General features: G+C 38.7%; 1 protein-coding gene across 1 annotated transcript in view; it reads left to right on the forward strand.

The window, feature by feature from the left end:
- Window positions 1-1,657: 1,657 nt before the first annotated feature.
- The window catches only part of wnt3 (Wnt family member 3), a 32,291-nt gene continuing 10,534 nt past the window's right edge, over window positions 1,658-23,414 (forward strand). The window contains exon 1 of the mRNA XM_005794738.3: window positions 1,658-1,972. Within this exon, the coding sequence (XP_005794795.3) occupies window positions 1,893-1,972 (80 nt within the window). The 5' untranslated portion in view covers window positions 1,658-1,892. The remainder of the gene's footprint in view (window positions 1,973-23,414) is intronic.

Here is a 23,414-nt window from a genome sequence, read left to right on the forward strand (position 1 = left end):
AAAAAAACAACAACATTGTTCAAATAACTTTTTGGCCAACATACAAAATATGGTGCAGAATAAAATTAAGACTGCGTGGTGGTGGTGGCAACAGCATCACACAGGAATATTTTCCTCCACGGGAAAAGGGAAACTGGTCAACAGATAGAAAGACGGACGGAGCAAAGTATAAGGCAATCCTGAGTGAAAAATTGACGACGTCTTGAGACTGGGCGACAGATTCAGCTTCAAACACGACAAAAACTGTAGAAATTCAGACAGAGCTGCAAAGAAAAGGTTTGGATCAAATAATGGCCAGGTCAGTCTCTGGAGTTTCAAGAACGACTTGACATTTATGCTCAGAGATGCATTTTATTCAGTCTGAGCTTTTAGCTTTTTTGCTTGAACAAGTTTCATGGACTATACTTTGCTGCAGAGACATGGCTGCGCAACATTTCAGATAATGATTTGTGTAAACCTTTGAGATCATCATTTCACAATGTTGCATTACCATCACATAAAACCCCAATAAATTACTTTATTCAGGATTGTGGCTGTAATGTGACAAACTGTGAAAAAGCCACCACGGTTGAGGCACTGCATGCAAGTCATTGTGACTGATTTGATAATCCAGATAACTCATCAGTACAACCGCCTTCCTTTGATCTTTGTCTGGGTATCTTGTTTGCATTCGTCCTGATCAGTTTCCTTGTGGGTTTATCTCCTGCATGTTCTCTTCAGGCTAAGATCATCTCAAGTGTCCCACCCTCCTCCTTCACCCTCTGCCTCCCTCCTCATCGCCCCCCCACTCTGTCCCACGGCTGCTCGCCTCACAGCCCATCAGAATGACAATAGTATTGATGTAAAATGTGTCGCCTTTGGGCCGCTGGAGCACATTACCCCTGCGTGCCTGGCCCAACCACCTCTCTGCCGTTTTATGGCTTTATTGTGGACCCCTTTTATGCCCTCTTCTTCAGGCGGGTTGGGAGGATAACAGTTTGGAAAATTCCCCGTATGTCTGCACAGGAGCGGGATATGTGCGTAAGAGTGCAGTGGTTATATCCGGATCAATTAGTCAGAGCACAAGCTTCTGTAAAACAAAAAAAAAAGAAAATACAAATCAATGTCAACATGTGTGTCAGCAGGTACTGCCAAGCTTCCTCCCAAGTCCTCATCACCTGCCTCCGGCCACTTTTTAGGGGGATTTTTTTTTTTTCTGATTACGGATTAAACAAGTTGAGCAACAACTCCACTTTACCTTTTTTTCATGTTGTCCCTCCCTGTACCTCCCTCCCTCTCGCTCTCTTTTTGCACTCTATCCTTTCTCTTCCACATTACCAGGGGGTGGCGTGTGATTGACAGATGGGAACGAATAATAATTTTTTTCGTTACCTAAGGCCATCTCCTGTGATTGGCTTGCCAGCTGACATCTCCAAACCTCATCCTACAATCCACCCCCTCCTCCCCCTCCACCTCCCACCCCACACCCTCCAACACCACCTACATCTCCACCCCGCCCGCCCTCCACTTTAATATTGGGCCTGTGGATGAGGCATCCTGAGGGAGAAAAAAGTCGGGAGAGAGAGGAAAAGATATCTACCTTAGGGAAGAACCTCAGAGAGAGGGAGGGAAGGAGAGGACGGGTAGGAGTGTGTGCATGAGTGTAAGAGACACTTATTCTCTTAACTACTTGGAGACAGACACACTTTCCTGGCCCGACTCAAAGAAAGAGAGGGGGAAAAACAGGAGGAAGAATTTTTTTTCAATTTTTTTTTTTTGTCAAATATTTTAATTTCCCCTTCATTCAACAATTAAGCTACTCCAGAAGCTCTTCATCCTGGAAACTCTTCTTCACTGCCTATTGCAAGTTCTGTGTATTGATCCACTTACACACACTTGACAAGGCTTACCTCATGGATTTGTATCTGATTGGATATTTGCTGTGTGTGTGGTTGTCCAGCTCACGGGTGCTCGGAGGCTATCCCATCTGGTGGTGAGTAAAATATAAAAATTCACAGTTTTAAGGCATCAGACTGTCAGTCTATTTGGTCTAATGATCATTTTCTGAGGGTGCAACTTTCAGTTGACTGCGTGGAAAAATGTTCTCCGGCCCGGTCCAAAGAATCTTAACCTCAAATACTAGTGCAACGGAAAAGGTTTGCCGTGCTTTTTCCCCTCCACTCTCTGGTCCATTTATCATTATGGAGCGTGTTGTTATAAAAAGGATTCATTTTACTTCTGGGAACATCTGAATTATTCTAAATTATATTTTGCCTTTTAAGTTACGCAAATAAATCTGTGAGGGTTCACCAGCTCACCGAGGAGGCAACACATGATGCCAATTGTGTTTTTAAATAAATGCTTTTAAGGGAAAGTCAGACTGTTTTTTTCCCTGAACTATTAATAGTTTTCTCATACAACCGTAGGCACTGTTTAAGGCTGTTTAAGGTTGTGCTTTGATTGTCTATGGTGTGCCACCACTTAACATTTAAGATCCCCTGAAATATTATTATTTTTCAATTAAATAAAGACATTTAGAGAAGAAAGTGTGCGAAAGCTCAAAAGTTATTTATGTTTTTAATTTTATTTTTTGGTTTTGAAGCATGTTTTTCATCCCAATCGCATTTTAAAATTAACCAAAATGTTATTTTTCTTTTCATTATTTGCTAAAATAACCAGCTAAAAACTGAAGTTTGTCAGGTTTTGTTCCTCCCGCCTCCCGTTCTTTTTTTTTAAACTGATAGATTAAAAACAAAAACAAATTTCTGACCTTTTAACCTCCTATCTGGCCTTTTGTAACATAAACAAGCCCGCGTGCGACAGAGCTCCGTGTCTTTTGGCCCACCGCACAGAACTTGTCGGAGCTACTGCGCTCCTGTAGCTCTACCAGCATGTGGTCCGACTGTGGTGGCGTCCAAACCGCGAGCATCTTCTTCTGGTTTCGTTTACAGAGCAGAGAGCTGCCAAGCACACAGGCCACAGGGCTGAAGCGTTAATGGGAGAGAGAACTTCACGCCCACGCCTGGCTTCAGCGAGTCTCACAAGACAACAGTGACAAAGAGCTCGGGATCCTCTCCATGTGAATTACCTGCAGCTGTTCTCTTCAAGGAGCTTACATGACACTGGTGTACTGTTTGAGCCCAAACAATGCAGACTTACCTTTGATTTGGGTACCAAATTTTGACGTGTAGGAGGTGTGGGGGGTGGAGGGGTGTCAGGAGAAAGGAGGGAGGTGGGGTGTAAAGATGAAAGAGGATGATGGGGGGGGGCTGTAGCTTCAGGTGACTGGAGTCTAGGTGTCAAACGGGGATGTCAGTGGCGTCGCCCTGCAGGACTCTGAAAGGAGACAAAATGAGGTGGCGGTGCGTCAAGCAGGAGGGTGCAGAGTTTCAGCGAGGGCCCAAGCCGTGTCTTCTCAGCTTCTTCCTCAGGGGGCTGTTGGGGGTGTGAAGGGGGAGGCAGGGGGGTGGGGGAGTGGTAGCGATGACTTGGCCATAAATCCTCAAGCTGAGGCGGGACGAGTTGGAGAGAGTTCTGACTGCTACATGCCTGGCTGCCTTCCTTTTTACAAGACAGGCCGTAGAAAACCAAGCAGCATAAGTAACTCCAGGGATGTGCATTTACGCACAGAGATGAAGTGTCATAGGAAGAAGAAAATAAGCATAAAGTGTAAATCTGCCAGTTTTAGAAGTGAGGACAACTTTATAAATGCAGCCATGTTAGATAGATAGAAGTTGTCAAAAGTGTGAATTCCACTTTTTCATATTTTTTTTTTTCAAACATCACTGATTTCATGAGATCGACCAACAAAACTTAGCGCATAATAGTGAGCAGAGGGAAAAGGATTCATGTTTTTATTAACTTTTTACAAATAAAAACATAGAATGTATGCAGTGCATTTGTATCCAGTCACCCTCAGTAAATATTTTTCACCTCCACCATGCCCTGTAATTACAGTTTCAATATTTTTTTCACGTTTTTTTCACATGTAGAAGTTGAAACTTCTCCCTCACGTCTGCTTAACTTTTCTCACTTTGTCACGTTACAGCCACAAACTTCAATGGGGAATTTTTTTTCCCCAGGAGATTAGCACTAAGTTTTATAAATTTTTGCCACTTTTCAAAAGTTTTTACATGTAAAATCTAAAATCCGGCATGCTTATAGCTTCACATATATTGAAGTTTTCGCTCATGGAAAAATACCTAACGCTCTGTCAGGTTGTAAAGTGAGTGTCTATGAACATCAATTTTCAAGTCTTGCCACATATTTTTGATGGTATTTGCATGTGGACTTTGACTGGGCCATTCAAACACACAGTGATCTCCACCACAGCATTTTAGCTCTGGCTGCACGTTCATTGCACGGTAATTGTCCTGCTGAGGTCATTTGTACTCTCGACCAGATAATCTTCTTGGACCCGTCGCAGTGGCAGCGCTGTGTTCCTTGGTCTTTATGATGTTGTTTGTTCACCAGTGTTCTCTGTGGCTTCCACAGAACATCTGGATTTGTGCTGAGATTAAATTAGACACCAATGAGGTCTTTTTAAAAAGGTGGTTTGGATTTTTTTGCTGTTATTATTGTTATTATTGTAAATTATGTGCTCTTTTTCCTTCACTTTGTGCTTCCATATAAAATCCAAATACAATACACTGAATTTTGTGGCAGCTTTTTTAAGACATTGTATCTGAATCCACAACTAAAACCTCCGACCTGACTCACACATCATGCAGAGATTCTTCAGTAGAAATTGCGCAACAAACCATAAAACATTATTAAACACAGATATTGTTAAAGGTCAAAAACGTGATAATGTGTTAAGCTGGTGTGCTTTACTTTAAGCCGCTCTGTCAGTGGGTTTGTCTTTCCTGCAATAACGGTGACGGATAAAAAAGAATGATGACAGTCACTTTCAACAAAGAATTAACTCGGCTGAATTTTCTCCAATAATATCCGTCAAACATCAGCGGCGGTTTAACTCACATCGCGGAGCAGGATGTTCAAATCCGATAACTGCTTTTTTGCTTTTTATTGCCTTCACTTCTGCCAGTGAATCTTTGCCAGAAGGAAGGCACGTTGCACAGATTCAGCTCCTGATGCTGCTTCTGGTAAAACCTGAAACCCTTTTGAGTTCAATTAAAAGTAAAAAAAAAAAGATACAAAATAGGAAAAGGTGAAAAATAAAAGAGAAAAAGAGAAACCTAGGCAACTTCTTAAAGGCAAAATCAGATTTTCTGATTACAACTGGAGCATTAATAAAACCCCTTCAAAATACCTTGAAAAACGGGTTCCTTCCTTAATATAGCAGCATTTGCTCAAACACGCACTAAATGTAAAGGATTCCCTTTATTACAATAATCTACCAAACAAACATTTCCAGATCAGCAACAGTGGCTTAAACAGGACTCTGGAGGCCATCTCTGGGTTTCAGGAATGTCATTATCTGACTGTGACAATCATCCCCTTCCCCTCCAAGCCTTCAGTCCGTAATCCAAAAAAACTGAGAGGTCGCCTACCTATGGTGAGAAAATCCTCTGTTTGCCGGCTTTTCTGGAACGACCAAAGACATCCACGTATTACTCTGAAAACTCCTCCGGTGGGTGGGAAACACAATTCTGGAACATCCAAAAGAATGCTATTCTTTAGAAACTAAACTCAAAGCACTTTTTTTCATTTCCACAGGGACAGTGGATGCATATTACATTGCTTATAGAGATAAATGGCTGTGTAACATTAAAATACAACAACTCTTCACTTAGGAGTGAAAACATCCACTGTTGTGATCCGATGTGTTCCATTTCTTAAATCTGGGGATTATCAAGCTGAAAACCAGAATAATTTGCTACTTGTTTAGCTCAGTGACCACTAGAAACACAAACCAGAACAAGCCCTGAATCTTGTTGATATATTTTATCTACTGGACTTTGAGGCTGGGATTGATGAGAAACCTGCAACCTCCCAAGTCATAATTTCAGTTTACGATTTATTTATATTGATTTTTGTGTTTAGCCTTCTCAATACAAACTGAACGCAGTTCATATCATTCTAAAGGGCAATAGACTACACAGTCCAGATCTTTGGTCAAAAATCAACAGTTCAGAATAATGAAAGTAGGTCTTTGCTTTATTCAATGCAAAACTGATGTAACAAAAATTTTATCAGTTGTTTGACTGGAAGTACAACATAGAAAAGGAAAAAATAAAATATTATTTGTTTGAGGAAACAATGTCAGCACATTGAAAAGTATTAATAATTAGTTAATTTGTCACTTTAGAATGTGGTATGAAATACCAACCCACATTGTGATAAATTCGAGTAAAAATATGAAATTCCCACAGTATCATAGTAGATTCCACATCAAAAGTGCGTGAAATGATTTAATTTCTTTCAAAACAAAAATATTACTTATCCATCTGTTATCTTCCTTCTACTCTGGGACTGAGTCGCAGGGCCAGCAGCCTAAGCAGAAGAACCCCGACTTTCCTCTCCCCAGTCACTTGGGCCAGCTCATTCAGGGGAATCCCAGTACGCTCCCAGGCCAGCTGAGAAACATGGTGCCCCCCAGTGTCTCCTGGGTCTTCCTCTGGGTCTCCTCCTGGCTCTGAACACCTCACCAGGGAGGCGACCAGGAGGCATCCTAACTACATGCCCGAGCCACATCAGCTGGCTCTTTTTAATGTGGAGGAGCAGCGGCTCTATTCCGAGCTCCTCCCAAATAACCGAACTTCTACTGATCTCTACAGGAAAACCCAGACACCCTGTAGAGGAAACTCATTTTCACCACTTCTATCTGCAATCTTGTTCTTTTGGTCACTACCCAGAGCTTGTTCCCATAGATGAGAGTAGAAATGTAGATCAGCTGGTAAATTGAAAGCTTCTCCTTTTGGCTCACCCTCACAATCACTCTTATGACAAATGGTACATTGCTGCTGCTCCAAGCTGTTGCTTGAAGCAGTGACGTGGTAGGATGGTAACCATAGTGGTTTTGAAATCAAATGTATTTAAAACTTTAGAATAAATTTAGACTAGTAAAAAGTCCATGTCTGTTTAGGAACCACGTAGCTTAAAACCATCTTGTCAAACGCCTTCTCAGCATTACTCAGATTTTTCTTTGTCTTCCTATTCTTTTAATAAACCAACATGTTGTTGCTGATGATGATGATGATGATGATTTAATTTCTATTGTAATTTCTTGCTATTACAAAAGCTACCAGTTTAATATCTGTCGCTTTGCTGCTGGTCCACTTGAGTTTCCTCAGTAAGAAACAAAAAGTAACGTTTCTATTCTTTTCTATTCAAAATTTTAGCTTGAAATATGTAGAGCATATTGAAGCAAAGTTGCAGCATCAATGTGATACTAGTAGTATTACAGTTCCAATCTCTTAAGTGGACTAAGAACAGTACAAGATACTTTTGTGTACTTTGGACCCTCAGGTGCCCTGACCTATTCATGGTGTTATTTACAGTTACTCTCCTTTTGTCTCTGCTGATCTGATGCTTGTCTCATCTTGCTCTTCTCATCCAGTGTGACCTGAACTCACTCTTTGTGCTTTAATTTTAATCAGTATTGGTTCTCGTGAGTTCCTCATCTGATTCCCTAAATCTAAACATTTCAAACCCTGCCTGGAGTGGGCCATGACTGAGCAACCACAGCAACAATCCAATAAAAGTTTAGAATCTTGGATATGGTAAATTGTTCAATACTGGTCAACTTTGAGCAATATACATTTGTAGTCATTTGTTGAGACATTTGTTGGATGGCACAGTAAAAGTTCTACATGCCCAGAAGTTGGACACTACATGAAGTGGGGTGTGGAGTGGGGGGCTGTGACAAGGTATATCAAACACTAATGAGCAAGAGGAAAGGAGCCAACATGAAATTAGTTGGAGAGTTAGTGGTTTAGAGTTTGTTCTGGAGAAGAATTTGTGCGCATTGGATACAAAATGTAATTGTTAGGCAGGCACAGGATTTCCTCTAATTCTATTTATATTATACCTCAAAACTCTATTGAAATGTACCATTTTGATTTTGGTTTATTAATGATAATGCTGGATGTGACCTAATAATTTTTAATAATTTTACAAAGGCTTCAATTACAACAAGATGAAACAAATTCAAACTGAATTCTTTTTAACTAAGACTGGTTTTAAGATTTATTTCTGAATAGGACTGGATGGAATTATTAAAACAAATAATTATGACATATCTACATTTGCCTCACTCCTTCATTAACTATTTACCATCCTGGTAATGTGTGGTTTTGGTTGAGAGAACAGACTGAGAAGAACTGCTAAAAAATGATAAAATAAATTATACAAAAATTATATAGTTTATTGTGAATTCAGATTTGTCGGGAAAGATCTAGTGCATTTATTCCCGAAGTATCCTTCAGAGATTAATCTTTTGGTGCGTTAAAAGATAAAGTACAAACATTGTACACAACATCAATCCAAACAGACAATAATGCACTATTGGCTAATAGATTTTGCTAAGGCTAAACGTATTCTAGGCTAATAATAATAATAGTAGATACAGTTTGCGTACTGTATCTACCATGAACCGTCGGTTATTGTGAGTTTCTGAGTAACAAAATTACTCAAACTTTCAAATATTTTAATCTTAAAAGCTACTTCAGAATGTATTGTCATAAGGATCAATTAAATTGTATTGTGCCAAGAGAGCATAACTGTGATTAGCAAAAAGTGATAACTATGCAAAAAAGTATTAAAGTGACAGGATAGTAGCCAGCCAAGCAGGATGTTTGTTTTGTTTGTTTGTTTTTTTGCAGACATTCAGCTGTCATAATAATTTCTTGAATGTGTTCAAAATGTTTTTTTCTAAAATAGATCTTTGCTAAATCTTTACAGCCAAAGTGAAACAGCTACACTCAACAATATAGCTAACTAAAGGCTTTTTATAGTTTGTTGGGGTTTTTTTTACATCAGTTAATTGGAGTTTATTGTACATATTCATCTAAAACATGAAACATGTGACACACTATCCAGTCAAACTGGAGGTAGGTGAGAGCTTCAAAGGCTTCTGATATTTCAAAGCACTGAAGGTGAGTCATGATCTTAACAAACCATCAAAGGACAAGCATCGTGCTTCTGAAGAAAATGACAAACTCCGTTGCTACACAGCCATTGCAGTAAAACACAGAGCAGACAGCTCCTCAAAGGGAAAACAACAATGACTAGGGGCTAAGACATCATTAGAGGACAAGCATGGACACACACACACACACACACACAGGCCTGCTTGATTTTAAATCTTCTAGCTGATCTCACCAATATGGGATGTTATAAAGGTTAAATATTAGCAAAATACATTTCTTCCAACATGTATGTCAGTGGCAAAGATGTTCAGATCACACCAATCATCAAAACATCACGTCACTGACTAGAAACAAAGTTCAGCCCAGGTGGAAATATTTTAATTTTGATTTTGACATACAGTCACCACCCAGGATATTAGGCACATCTGTTTAATTGCTTGTTACTTCAAAACAAAAACACGAGCCAGCTTATCATAAGGCAGTAACTCAATCCATTTAGGCATCTAGGCATTATGGTAACTTGCAGAAGATTAGCCTGAGTAACAGAATGCAGAACAAAAAAGGAGTGAGTAGTAGCTGTTCTAAATATTTAAGGAACTGCTTATTTATAGGGATCTTTTTTTTTAACTGGGTTTACAAAGACTCAATGAAAAAATATCCAGTGACTAGCAGTTGTGCTAACAAAAATGTCTTGACATAAGGTGAGAATGAGCAGGCTGATTTGAGATTATAGAAAAGCAACAAAATTCAAAAGGTGGGTTACAGCAGCATTATTGAAGGCCACTCCTCTATGAACCGGAAACTGACCAGCAGACTATTCTGAAATTGAACCATAAGAGATTGGAAAACTGTTGCCTTGTCTGACATTCAGCAGGTACCATCAGAATTTGGCATAAATAGCAGGAATATGTAGATTAGTCCAGAGTTGTGTTACAGACTTAATCTGTTGGTGTGATGGAGTGAGCATCAATAGAACCCATAGCCAACCACAATGTTGTTCTTGACATTGTCAATTGGTTACTTTCTGTCCATCCATCAGCTCCTCTGCTCATCCATGAATCTATTTATCTATCAAGATTGATATGACAAGAAACCTTCATAAATGTGCTTATAAATAAAGGAATTATATAGACCCCCCCCCCCCACACACACACACACACACACACACACACCCCAAATTTCTCCATATGATTTTAATTTTTTTAGATTTTCAATTGTTTTAGTAACAAAGTACAGTCCAAGATTTTAAACCTCCACCCACAGTGAATAATACAAAAAGAAGCTAAGTTCCAGATCCAGGTCTGGATCCAAATCAACAGTAAATTTATCACCTCTTAGTAGGAACATGCCTAACCTGGGGTGAAACATTTCTATGCCAATAAATCTGCAGCACTTCTAGCTCAATTTAGCCTGCTAAATCAGGCTAAATTGAGCAACTTGGAAGAGATAGCAGCAAAATCGAAAACATGCATTGAGAGTTAATCCCAGAAAGATAGCAGATTGTTAGATTTGGAGCGGGGTTTCCCTGGGCTGGGCTATCACCTTTGCAAAGTATTTGAGGACTGGCAGGTTGTCTTCTGCTAATATTTTTCTAAAGTTTCACACTTTTTTTTCAGCTAACCACCCATGAGAAAGTAAGCAGCAATTAGCTTTTTTAAAATAAATTTCATTTACAACATGATATTTAAAATTTTCACAAAGAAATTCCAGGCGTGCCATTCCAAACAATCCATTATGTTGCATCAGATGCTGCTAACAATTCATGCAGTGGTGCCGGCAATCTGCTCTTATGACTAATTCACAAAATACTGTTATTCCGTTGCTCAGACAGAGTCTAAGGGTCAGTTTTGTCCACCAGCATTATGTTTAATTTTGATATGAATTTACTGATCAGTTCCCCTGCTTACAGATAGAGTCTTGGGTCAGTTGAGAGCTTTTTGTCTCAACTTCGATTCAAATGTCAGCAGAGTAAAGACAAAGAACAACACATTCTAAAACCTTTGTTTTGGAGGGGTTCTGTCTTTTTTTTTTTTTTTTTTTACCTGATCATTCAGCAGCATATGGACAATAAATAAAGTGTGTCAAACAGAAGTGGCAAAAAACAACAACAAAATTTGGACAAATTCCAGCCTCCATCAGAAAAAAAGATTAATGCTCAGGGGGAGGGAAGGCAGCAACTTTGCTTGTTCCACTTACTCTCCTTCAAATGACTTTTTCCTTACTTTCCCGGATTCTGTTATGGGATTTCTATACGCGACTTTGATGGCAATGCTTCCAGTGCACGGTACCTTCTGCGCCTCATGGTGTCCTCCGGGCAAATCTGACAAAGCTGTGTGGCGGCGTCAACATATAGAGGTAAACCGGAGGTGGATCCAAGTTTAATGCAAACAATGTTTTTGCAGTCTGCTGCTGCACAAGTCTTCTCACAGAGGAACACACTTGGGGCTTGGGGCTTCAGGCACAAACCCAGAATAAGCCAACATTATTAATAACTTTTTTTAAAAACTAAGTTAACTTATTCAGACATGGCTCAGAGCAACTGGCGCCCGTCATCAATAATTGCTGTGGGCAAACGCAATGAAATTCCAAAGTATTTAATCAAATTCAATGCCAATGTCAAATCTGTTTGTACAAGCAAAGTGCTCTCAGAGCAAATCAAGAAGTAACTTTAAGGGCAAGCTAAGTAGCAAACTACACATGGTGAAAAACAAAGTGATCAACTGATTCCCAACAATGACGCATGTGGCAGTGCATTTCTCTGCCCTCTGCTGGACATATGGACATTGTATTGTGCCGCAATTACCTTTAACAGTCAAAGCAAACCACTGTAGCCACTATTCACTGACTTCAGGCTTCAGACCTTTTCAAAAAAAGAAACTAATAGTAAATCTTGTGACTTTTCTGGTATTACTAGAGACTCCTAGGGCCTATCTTCCTCTATGTACTTGACTGAAGTAGGAGGCTCTGCCATGGGTGTCTGTCCCTTGTCAAAACTCTCACAGCGACTGAGTCCTGCTGTTACAACAGTCCCTCCCAGCTGGAGCCGGAGCTGCAAACTTGCCACTGGATGATCTGCTTTAGGATATGAACATGAAAATGTGTTTGTCTAGAATAAATCACTCAGTTTGTACTACGTTTTTATATTATCAAATATAATATCAAATATAATATAATTAATATGTAATAATTATATTACTCAGATATTTTCCCAAGATTTTTAATGTCCAACGAATGCAAAATTTACAAAAACAATAGCATTAGCTGTTTTACTGTGATGTGTTGTCAAAAAAACTGAATTCATGAAAACTAAAACTGATTTTTGTTTTTTCCATTTGAAGCCTCCAACAGTGCCCATTGCAAAACCATGCAATTACATGCAGAGTTATGCAAGTTAATCAATAATAGCCGTTTACCTCTTTCCTATCCTATTTCTGTCCTGGAAACAAACCATTTCATACCTAAATACCCCCACAATGGTTTATCAGTGTATCCAATTTATTTGTAGTTAGGCATTTGCATTAAATATTAAGATAAATTAAGGTAAAATAAAAAGATAAAAATGATCAAACTTGCTGTATTTCAATTATCTGTAGACTTAATATTACAGTTTGATTTCTTGGGTTCTAAAAGCAATTTGAGACTTTTCTCTTGTAAAATATCACATATTGAATGTCTGTCAGACTGTTCTTATTGGTATCGTTCACAAACTATATATGAAGATAGTTTCTTTGCAAAGCTTTTTACATGAGTTTCCAATTTTTTTATTTCAGAAAGATTTAAAAGCCAAAGTCAAAGTGGCTAAAAAAAAATTATAATTGAACAAAAGTCCAAAGACGTTAAGAAAGACTGATAGTTAACTGAGCAAGGCCTATTTAAACATTTTTACGAAAGGCTGGCTGCTTTGAAATTAAAGTATGAAATTAAATTAGCTAGTTCCAACTCTACGCTTTTAAATCATGCAGCTTTGCTTCGTCTAGCATAAATCAAATATATGGATCTGAACTACGACTGCATGTGAATTTAGCAGTAAATTATGTCCAAATGAGATCTACATGTAACATCAGCTACCACTGCACAATCTACTCCTTGAGATTGTAGCAAGGTTTTGGGTTGATACTACCTATTTTCAGAAGATTGAGTTTTTATTTTGGTTCTGTGTGGGAAAATATAAAATATGACTGTAATCCCTAATCGAACTAACAACCAACAGGAACTTTGAGTCATTTTCCTTCAGTAAATACAACATATTGGAGTCAAATAATCACATTCCTTATAGTAGTCTGAGTAGATTGTTGTTAAAACAACCATGAATTGGCAGATGGTCAGTACCAAAGGTTCTTCAGTCCATTATTTATGGTCCGTGACCAATACATCAACGGTACAAATTCGTGAGTAACCCTCTTGACTGCTGTCTCTCAAAGAATCTTAGAAAAGACACATCACACACTAATGTTTGTAATGCATATTTCATTACACAGACACAGCTACACATGTCCAAATGTACATAATCACCTTGACTCATGTTGTGTCTTCACATAAACAAAATTAACACTTCAGTGATTCTGAAGTGCGATTATGTTTATGTTGGAGCACGTTGTCTCAGAGGGTGTCTGCCCATGTCTTCATGGTGACTGTCTTTTGATTGCCTGATATTTAGCTCTTCAGCAAGGTGTGTGGTGGAATCCCTTTGCTTTATCTCTGTGGTTTCCAGTGGCCCATCATGCTTTCACACCACCCCAGTTTCTGAGACTGAGAAAACCCCCAACCAAGCTGTGAACTCCCCCCAAGGGCAACGGAGGCCCCATCCAAACAAGTCTGGGCACGCACCTCCCGAGTCCTGCCGTTTGCTGCCTCTGCGCCGCTCGTCTGTTCCCCCTGCAGCGGATTTCCTCGGCATTCAGCCTCTCAGGAGGTCTCTACGCCTGCTGCTCCTTCCCTCAGTCAAGACATGTTGCTCGTGGCTTCCGAGAAGTGAGGCAGAGCAGGCGGGATCAGCACGGCACACATGTGGTCTAACTGCATGAGTCTGCGTGTGTGTCTGTTTGCACAATGAACCTCATAAACCCTCAGGGTTAAGACTCTCATTAGCACCTAGCCAAAAAGATATCCCTTTCATCTCAACTGCTCTTATGGATCAAGTGAGGCACATCGTTTGCAACGGAAGAAAAATGGGCTTGTAGATCCACCGCTTGTAGTTTAAGCACGTCCACCACAAACTCTCATGTGGTTGGTAAATTAATTTTTGAAATCTTCAATTCATTGACTGGGCCAGTGTTGCCGTAGTGGTGGGAAAGAGGTTGCGTTGAATGAGTAGGAAGACTGAGTACATATACTGTATATACTCCATTTATTTCTGTTGTACTGTAGATAAAACATAAAGCTGATTTTTCCTTTGAAAGGGGTCTTAATAAGCAGTTTTTGAGGCTGCCTGAACGTGTCTCGTTGTTTTTCTTTGGACATTGGTTGCTTTGTACTAGTAACATGAAAGCATAGTACATATATTGTAGCGTGTGCATGCATACAAAGTGAGGAAAGGGAACAAGCAGACAAATGAAGAATTATCAGATCTTAAAACCTAGAAAAAATTTAAACATAGGAAAGCGCTGAAATATGTGTTCGCTTTCTGTTCATAATAACAAGAAGTTTAACACAAGTAAAGTATTTGTTAATTCATAATCTAGCTAACATCGAGTTGAATCTCATTTTGCCTTAGGGATGGTTTGAAATCCTCTTGGCGTCAGGTTAACAAGGTGTCAGAAACATTCTTGAGAGATTTTAGCCCTAATTTACATGCAGTTTGCTGCAGATTTGTCGTATATCAACAACCTTCTGCTACCTCCCAAACATGCTGAGATCTGGTGGTGGAAGAGGCCAACAGTACTGTGGATCCATTATCATGTTCAACAAACAAGTATGAGAAGATTTAGACTTTGTGGTTTGGTGCATTATTGTGTTGGAAGTAGCCAACAGAAAATGGCTACTTCCAACATTCAAGGTTGTTATTGGTGCTAATTGGCCCAAAGTTTGCAAAGAAAATACACCCCGCATCATCTCATCACCAATTTCAGCTAAAACCAGTGATACAGAGCAAGATGAATCCAGGTTTTTGTGACGATTACGCCAAATTCTGATTATTGTTGTTGAAATCGAGGCTCATCAGGCCAGCCGATTTTTTCCACAATCTTGGAGTTTTCAAATTTTTGTGAAGTTGTGTGGATTTCTCTTTAAGTTTTGTGTCATTAGTTGACAGAACTGGCATGTGGCTTGGGCTTCTACTGCTGTGGCCCATCAGCTTTGAAGCTTGATGAGGTGATGTCTACTGCATGCCAACTTATCAACTAAAAACAGCTGTTTGCTAATTGTTGGTGCTAAAATTTGACCTCTTAATCAAAGTGTGTTATCATTTTTGGGATGGGGTTTTAATAGACTGAAAAAAAGCAATCTATTAAAGCAGGTGCTGGTCATTTCACCCTTTTGCCACTTCATAGCTGTAGAGTTTTTGTCAGTTTGTACCTAGAAAGGCTGAGTAAAAAATGATCTTGTCACTTAAGGGATGTTTCATGTTGACCATGTGTCAATTCATATTGTCCACAAAGGCAATTTGTTCTCAGTTTTATGACCCATTATTTTAATGAAAATATGTAACTACAATTGCACATTGCATAAACACATATGCAATGGTTTTAGTACGCAGATACAAAATGCTTTAAAGGGTACAAAATGTAAGTAAAGGAATTACATAGTTATGCCTAAGTAAGAAATAAGACTAGAATCTGGAAATTAACCCAGAGCCGTGTTTAATCTCTTCCAGATCAAACTTTCAATCTGTGATTTACTTTTGTTCTGCAGCGCAGAGGATTATTTGACAGGTGTTGACATTGATTTAGAGGGATAGAATTCAACCCACCCATGTCAAGCCTTTGATCACCACAGGAAGACACCACACAGAGGTGTTCATCTAGTTTGAGAAGTATGTTATGCAGGAGGATTAAACACAAATAACATCTGGAGGATGGTGCATAACAGCTTAGCTTGCTTTATTTAGCTCTTGCATTTGCACAGCTTGCATGTACCACACAACAGAGGTTAGTCAGATATAATGGAGCACAGGCGAAATGCCAAACACATATTAAAGCTGTATACTGTATTGATTTGCAATTATCATCCCAAGATGTTGGAACTGCAAATGACAGACTCTTATAATTGAAGTCCATTCACAACGCACATGGCAATATATCTTTGGCTAGATCATACACATATAATGCCTTTGATATCCACCACTTATAGAGATGTTGGCGACCAGAATGCTATCCCTCACAGATAATAGTAGGAACGTTGTAATTTAGAAATGTAGGTTATAAGTGATAAATGACATAGCTGTCACAATATTAGATCAAAATTATCTTAGCTGTTTTGGTCTAAAACTGATAATATACTGAGCCTAGTTTTGTGAATCTGACTGGGAAAAACACCATTTTCTATCTATAGAAAGAAACAGTAGTGTGCAAACAGAATGTCCATAGAGATTACAGCTGGTTTTGTAAGACATAACTAGCACCACATGTCGGCCCAAAGTACGGCACTCTGTTTTCAGTTTGGGTTCAGAAACTTTGAATTCCTCTCTTTTTACATTTTTTTTTCATATTTCAAATTTAGAAACGAGGTCAGGGTTCAGCAGAGTCAGAATCGGAATCAGAATACTTTTATTGTTATTGTACCGAAGCACAACAAAATTCCTTTCAGCGCAGCCCATCCAACCTCAAGCAACCTGAAGGACTGCAGTGCTTTACGCCCTCCACAGTAGCTCTTAAATGCTGTGTCAACGATGGGGCAAAAGTGAACAGTGTATTGAAATTAAAAATGCCGAAAAAGCTTACTAAACTACCACCTAAAACTTGCCACTTTATGCAAATGTGGAATACACAATTCAGAAATATTTAGTTACTTTCCCATTTTAAAGACGTTTATGTCTGTCTTTGGAAAAATAAACTGAAATGAAATCTTAGTTCATACATTTTGCCAGAATATGACCAGATTTTATTTAGCAAGCACGTATAAAACTTGAAAAGGTATGGGTTTTTTTTTCAATTAAAAAAAAACATCGAAAAAAACCTAATGGTTTTTACAGCTTAAAAGTTTTTTATTTAGTGGGATGAAGAGCAAAAGAGATATTTGACTGTAAAGTCGTTTTTTAAATAGAAGTTTGTAGATAAATTAACATCTCTTTTCATTTTTTAAGAATTATGAGACTGATTTATTCATATAATTTAACATCGCTTCATACTGATGCACTGTACAAGTTATGATCAAAACCATAGTGAAAGATTACAATAAACTCAGAATAAAACAAAATGTAAAAATAGGGAAAATTTAAATCCTTTGCACAAAATTCCAACTGGCTAACTTTGTTGTGACACTCCTTCCCACAAATGAGAAGTTAATGGGCAGTAAAAAAAAACTAGCAGACATTGTAATTGAGGTCCTTAGTCAGAGACCCATCAGACAGAGTGAAGTCAGCAGCATAGGAACTGTGTGATGTTGGTGGGATCAGGGCGGGCAGATGAGATAATGTGGCTGCGTATGCTTGGATAAGCGCATGACAGGAACATGACTGGAGATTGATGAGTTGCTAACTCTGCACGACAGCATTTCAGCCACTCCATTTTGAAAGTTTCCCTAACTTTAAGAACCTTGAGGCAGACATTCCTAATGAAACGTAAGAATTGTTTGTTGTGTGTCTGTGTCGATCGTGCCAGCAACACAAGTTGTTCCCGGCTTGTTATGGCCTCATCATGTTTCATTACAGCAGCTGTAGAGGCAAAACAGCCAGGCCTCATATTACAGTGTTTAGCTCTGATAACCCGATGTAACAAAGCACAATTTAGATCAGAAACTATAAAGGCGAACATTTGATTAGGATGACTTGACTTTTTGTGCCAAGGTGGGGCATTCATCTGTCAGTGTTAGCGCCTGCTGTGATTGGGTTGCACCCTCTGGGACGTTGCTGCTCTGAGCCGATCAATTGTTCTCAGACTATTCCCGTGGTAATCCATCTGGATGTCTGAATGGTGGGGCATCTTGTGACGCTTTCTTTAGCACTTCATACCCTGTAAATGTTCTCATGTAATGCTGTGTGTAACTTTGCAGGAATACCTATATCCCTACAACTTTTTTTTTTTTTTGGTCACAACAAATTTTAATGTATTTTACAGAGATTTTAAGTGACAAATCTGAACAAAGTAGTGTGTGAAAAGTTGAACTGGCCACAAACCGCAAACATGATTTCTTGTTGCTTTCTTTTATCATTCACCTTTGTCTTGTTCAGTTCAATTAAGTTTATTTATAAAGCTGAATTTAACAATAAATGTCCTGAAGAGCCACATTACCGATTCAAGACCTATAAATCCCTTTAATCAGTAATATACAATTCAGTAATCAAATGCTTTAAAACTTAGTTCCTGATGGCAGCTGGTAAAAACATATTTGTGAAAAGAAGAACAGCTGGTTAGATCAAACTGTAGACTTTGCAATAATCCCTCCTTGTAAGTTAGCCTGAGGTGACTGTAGAAAGGAAGTGCTCTTTTTTAACAGGAAGAACTCCCCCCCCCACACACACACACACACAGTTCAGTACTGGACTCTGTGGAGGAATGGCAGGAATTATCTCTGTCAGTTATGTTTTCTAGGAGAAACAGGGGTGCAAACCATGTGATTAATAATAAATTATGTAGCTCCTTTACTTGATTAGACCATGACAAAGTTAAATGTGATGTGTAAACAAATAATGGTTTCCTTGTCAACAGATTCTCTCACATGACTTTCAGATCAAGGATTGAATAGAAAAATGTCTCCACAGCATGATGCTGCCCCGTTTTTTTTTTTGGGGGGGGGGGGGGGGGGGGGGGGGGGGGGTTTGATGAGGAAATATTTTTGCTTTGTTCGATGTTCAAAGCCTGGGATATAGTTTTATGATCTAGCTTTTCTCTAAACTTCCCCACAGCTTATCTCTGACTTGAAGTTTGTTTTCCTTGCTCTTCATGATGCTGTTTGTTCATAAATGTTCTCTTGAAAACATCCGAGACCTAATTCTAATAATGGAACATCTGAAGGAAATTGGATATACCAGACTCAACATCGAGGAAGCAAATTAAAAGGGACTGAATACAAAAAAACTAATTTTATTTCTTTCTTATTTGTAAATCACTTTAAAACTGTGAGCTGGCCTATCACTTAAAATAACACTGAAATGCACCGACGCTCATCATTGTAAAAGGAAAAAATGTCATGAATACATGGCACGCTCCTTTACCGAGCCTCACTGAGATGTTTGAGCTTCTGGAAGAACTTGTGCTGTTCTGTTTGAGCATGTTAAAAGTTAGGCATGACCAACATGTTTTCTGTCTCATTTTGTTTAAAAGAAATATAAAGCAATTAAAATTAATTACCTGAATGAAAGTGTAATAGTTCCTGGCATGATTCCCCAGTGATTATTCTTTGTTTAGACACATCTGCAGGAGTCCTCTGGTATGGCTCATTGGCTCATGACATTTTTTTTTCGTCAATTACAAGTGAAAAGGCAACACACATGGTTATTGCTGAAACACCAGCTTGAGCAGCTAAACCACAAATTAACAATTTAGCAGCAAGGTTGATTTTGCACAAAGGGGACTTTTCTCAAAGCGAGGAAACAGGTTGTTGTGTTTTATTAGTCAGATCTGCAGATTTGTCCATGCAAACAAGTTGGAAATATATATACTTTTTAAAATCAGTAGCAACGGTATCCATGCTCTGGAATGGGACTCCCCCTCCCGATGTAACAGAAAGAAAAATAAACAGAAACTCTTAGTATAAACTTTATTAATAACCTTATTGAAACTGGAGTCAGTCTTCCCCCTTGCTGCTGCTGTAGGACTTTATGGATGCTGCTGTGCTTTATATTTATATGCCATATATTTGCTTTGCTTCCAGATTCCAAGGAACTGATAAGGGTTGGCATGAGTATTGATTAAATGATTTTAAGTACCCAGAGAGAATCCAAAAATGCAGAAACATTCAGGCCGGGATTCGAACCCATGGTCTTTTTACTGCAAGGCAACAGTGCTACAATCTGCAACACCAAGAAGCCCAAGATAAATATTAACAACAAATAGTAAAAGGATTCACTTTACAGAAATGTGCTTGTCAACACAAACGTTTATAGCTCAAGACACATTCTTTGCAGAGTACTGCAGCCGACGTATTAATGAAAAACTGAGAGTAAGACAAAAACTGTGATAGAAAAAGATTCAGAAGCAACACGAATAACCACAGCATTGACAGGGTTGTAAAGGAATGCTCATTCAAGAGTTTGGAGGAGATTCAAAAGGTGTGGACCTCACACAGATGTTTCCAGGACGTGGAGTACAACTGTCACATTCCTTGTGTTCAATCATTCCTGAAACAGAAACAGTGTCAGAACCGTCTTACCTGGGCTATTATACATTTACTTTGATCCCAGAGTTTGGGGAAAGAGTAGAGAGGCACAAACTCCAACTAGCCCAAGTTTTACAGAGAAGTTTCCACTGTCAGTGATAATTTGGGGTGTCATGTCAACTGCTGGTGTTGATCCGCTGTGTTTTATAAAGTTTTATCTACCAAGGGGATGGGGGATGAGATGTTATTGTGAGTTGCTGTTTGTGGAGGGAAACACTGAGAACCATGGCAATTAACAGAGGGCAATAGAATAAGACACTTTATAGAAATGTACCATGAAACCCTTAAGTCACAGGTGTCAAACTCCAGGCCTGGAGGGCCCCTGCCCTGCAACCTTTAGATGTGACTCTGTTGCACCACACCTGAATAGAATAATTAGGTCATTAGCAAGGCTCTGGAGAACTGATCTACACAAGGAGGAGGTAATTAAGCCATTTCATTCCAGTGTTTTGTACCTGTGGCATATCTAAAAACTGCAGGACAGTGGCCCTTGAGGACTGAAGTTTGACACCCCTTCTAGACCAAAGCCTCGAAGAGTTCTTGCTTCAACAGTGTTTGAACGGAACTTCATTTTTTCCTACCCAGCAGAATCCAGAGCTATCTCAACTCTGCTTCTACTTGAACACTACTAAAGTAGTCGACGTAAAACTTTATTTTTTCCAGCTCAAGATGTTTATTCTTGAGCTGTTTCCTTCACCTAAGGAAACGGTGAAAGTAGCAGATGAACCAATAAGAGTTAATCAGAAGTAAGTAGAGACAGCTGGGGGCCAGAGCAGGAAGAGTGTAATTAGAAGATGTGGAAAAGCTGAGATGTAAGAATATAAATAACCTGAGGAAAACAGAACAAAACAAACTGAAAGCCAAGAAATGAAAATTACAAGCAAAAGGGAAAAACCTATAGCTAACATAAACTGTAGACAAAGGAACAACAATCCAAAAAAGACCTTGATCAATTTGCAAATGAAAAGAACTAGCCCACAGCAATAAACTAGAACTTGATCTAAGTAAGATATTGCTAAAACCAGAAACTAATTGAAACTAAAAGTTAAAACACCTACAGATCATGACACAAAATGAATACTTTGCATTAAAAATTACGTGCACATGTATCACTTGTATAGGACGGTGGAAACCAGGATGTGTTAAATAGGAGCTTGTTTTAAGTCAATAAGCAAATGCACCTTTTAGTTTGCTGTGGATCATCCTGAGAAGGGCTTTATTGGTCAGAAGAGACCAAAGCAGAGATGTTTGGCCAAATTGCAAGGCATAATGTCAGAAAGAAACCAACCAAAACATTTCAGCACAAACACCTCATTCCAATTGTCGAGCATGATGGTGTAGGAGCAATGATTTGGGACTTTTTTGCAGCCACAAGACCTAAACCCCTTGCAGCCATTGGTCGACCAAGAATCCTCTGTATGCCAAAGATTAAAATGTGTGGCCATTTTTCCAGACTTTCATGTCATGCCAACAATGAGGCAATGTTGTGTAAATTAGTTCTCCACAAACAGTAAGACAAGGATAAAGTCACACAGAAAATTATTAGTTCAAGATATTATTGCTAAAGATATTTAGAAATCAATCATTGGGTGTGCCCACAGGGATTTATTTCCTGCTTTAACTTTATTTGATCAGTATAATCTCAGTATAATCTATTGAATGCCTTTGTACACTTGGGGTTAGGTTTGAATCATTTTAGAACCTGGGAAGGAGCAGACGATTGTTATATGTCGTGACATGTAAAGCCATAGTACTAAAAGAGGGTGTAGTTTGTTTTAAGCATGACCGCGTTTATTGAACCCATCATAATTTTAAGTGTTTGTTAGGAAATGACAACAAAAAATGCAATTATTATTATTATTATTATTATCATTATCATTATTATTATTATTATTATTATTATTATTATTATTATTATTATTATTATTATTATTATCATCAATCCTTAGAAAATGAATTATCTCTGATCTTTTGGCTAAAGACAATTATCTTTTTCTTTGGCTGAATGGGAAGCGATGAGGTGTTGAAAAATTTTAAGTATAAGCAAAACAAGTTTGAGAGTATTTGTTGGGTTTGGACCTTTTGTCTCCATGCAATATATATATGTGTATGCGTGTGTGTGTGCGTGTGTGTGTGTGGGTGTGTGTATGTGTGTGTGTCATCCATCTACATGCAAATCTTTTGTCTACTAATTAGCATTGTCAATATCAAATACATAAATGTGTACAATAGGAGCACTTGTTTCTCACCAGAAAACATTTTCTGATGTGGTACGAGGTTATTTGCAGGGTTATGGATGTAAAGGCCCAACATCCATCCCTGGCTAGATAACTCCTCTCTTCATTCTCTGCATTGGTTTGCTCCAGACCAGAATCAGAATCAGAGACTTTTATTAACATTCATTACAAGGAAAACTCAATCTGCATATTTACTATCCGTGAGAATATGCTGACTATATATCCTTTTTATTGATAAGAATTATTTTGTCCCACTAGGAACTTTTGAATAACATCTGCCTTTAAGATATTTTCTGTGTGAACAAGTTCTTTAATTAAAGATCGCATGAATTTGGTCATCTTGTCCTCTGCAGAGGACACAGAGTCAAGGGACTCTGTGAAAAGTGAATCCATTACTATGGAGTTGTAGTTGTTGAAGTACTTGGAAAAGTAAGTTGGATGTGGGGGATGAGATTTTGAAGGCTCTGGATATTGTTGGGTTGTTGCAGGTTATGCACCTCTTCAGTATTGCACGAGTCACTGGAACAACATCTGTAGAGTTGCAGACCAAGAGTTTGGTTGTCCATTGTGTCTCATTTTGTGGAAGAAGCTCAACGCTTTCCGGTTCTTGTGTGCACAGAGTTGAGATCCATATTCTCAACTTACAATCGAGCTTTCTCTGAGTGCGGGTTGG

The sequence above is a fragment of the Xiphophorus maculatus genome, chromosome 10 (genome assembly GCF_002775205.1).
Source record: "Xiphophorus maculatus strain JP 163 A chromosome 10, X_maculatus-5.0-male, whole genome shotgun sequence".
Lineage (NCBI taxonomy): Eukaryota > Metazoa > Chordata > Actinopteri > Cyprinodontiformes > Poeciliidae > Xiphophorus > Xiphophorus maculatus.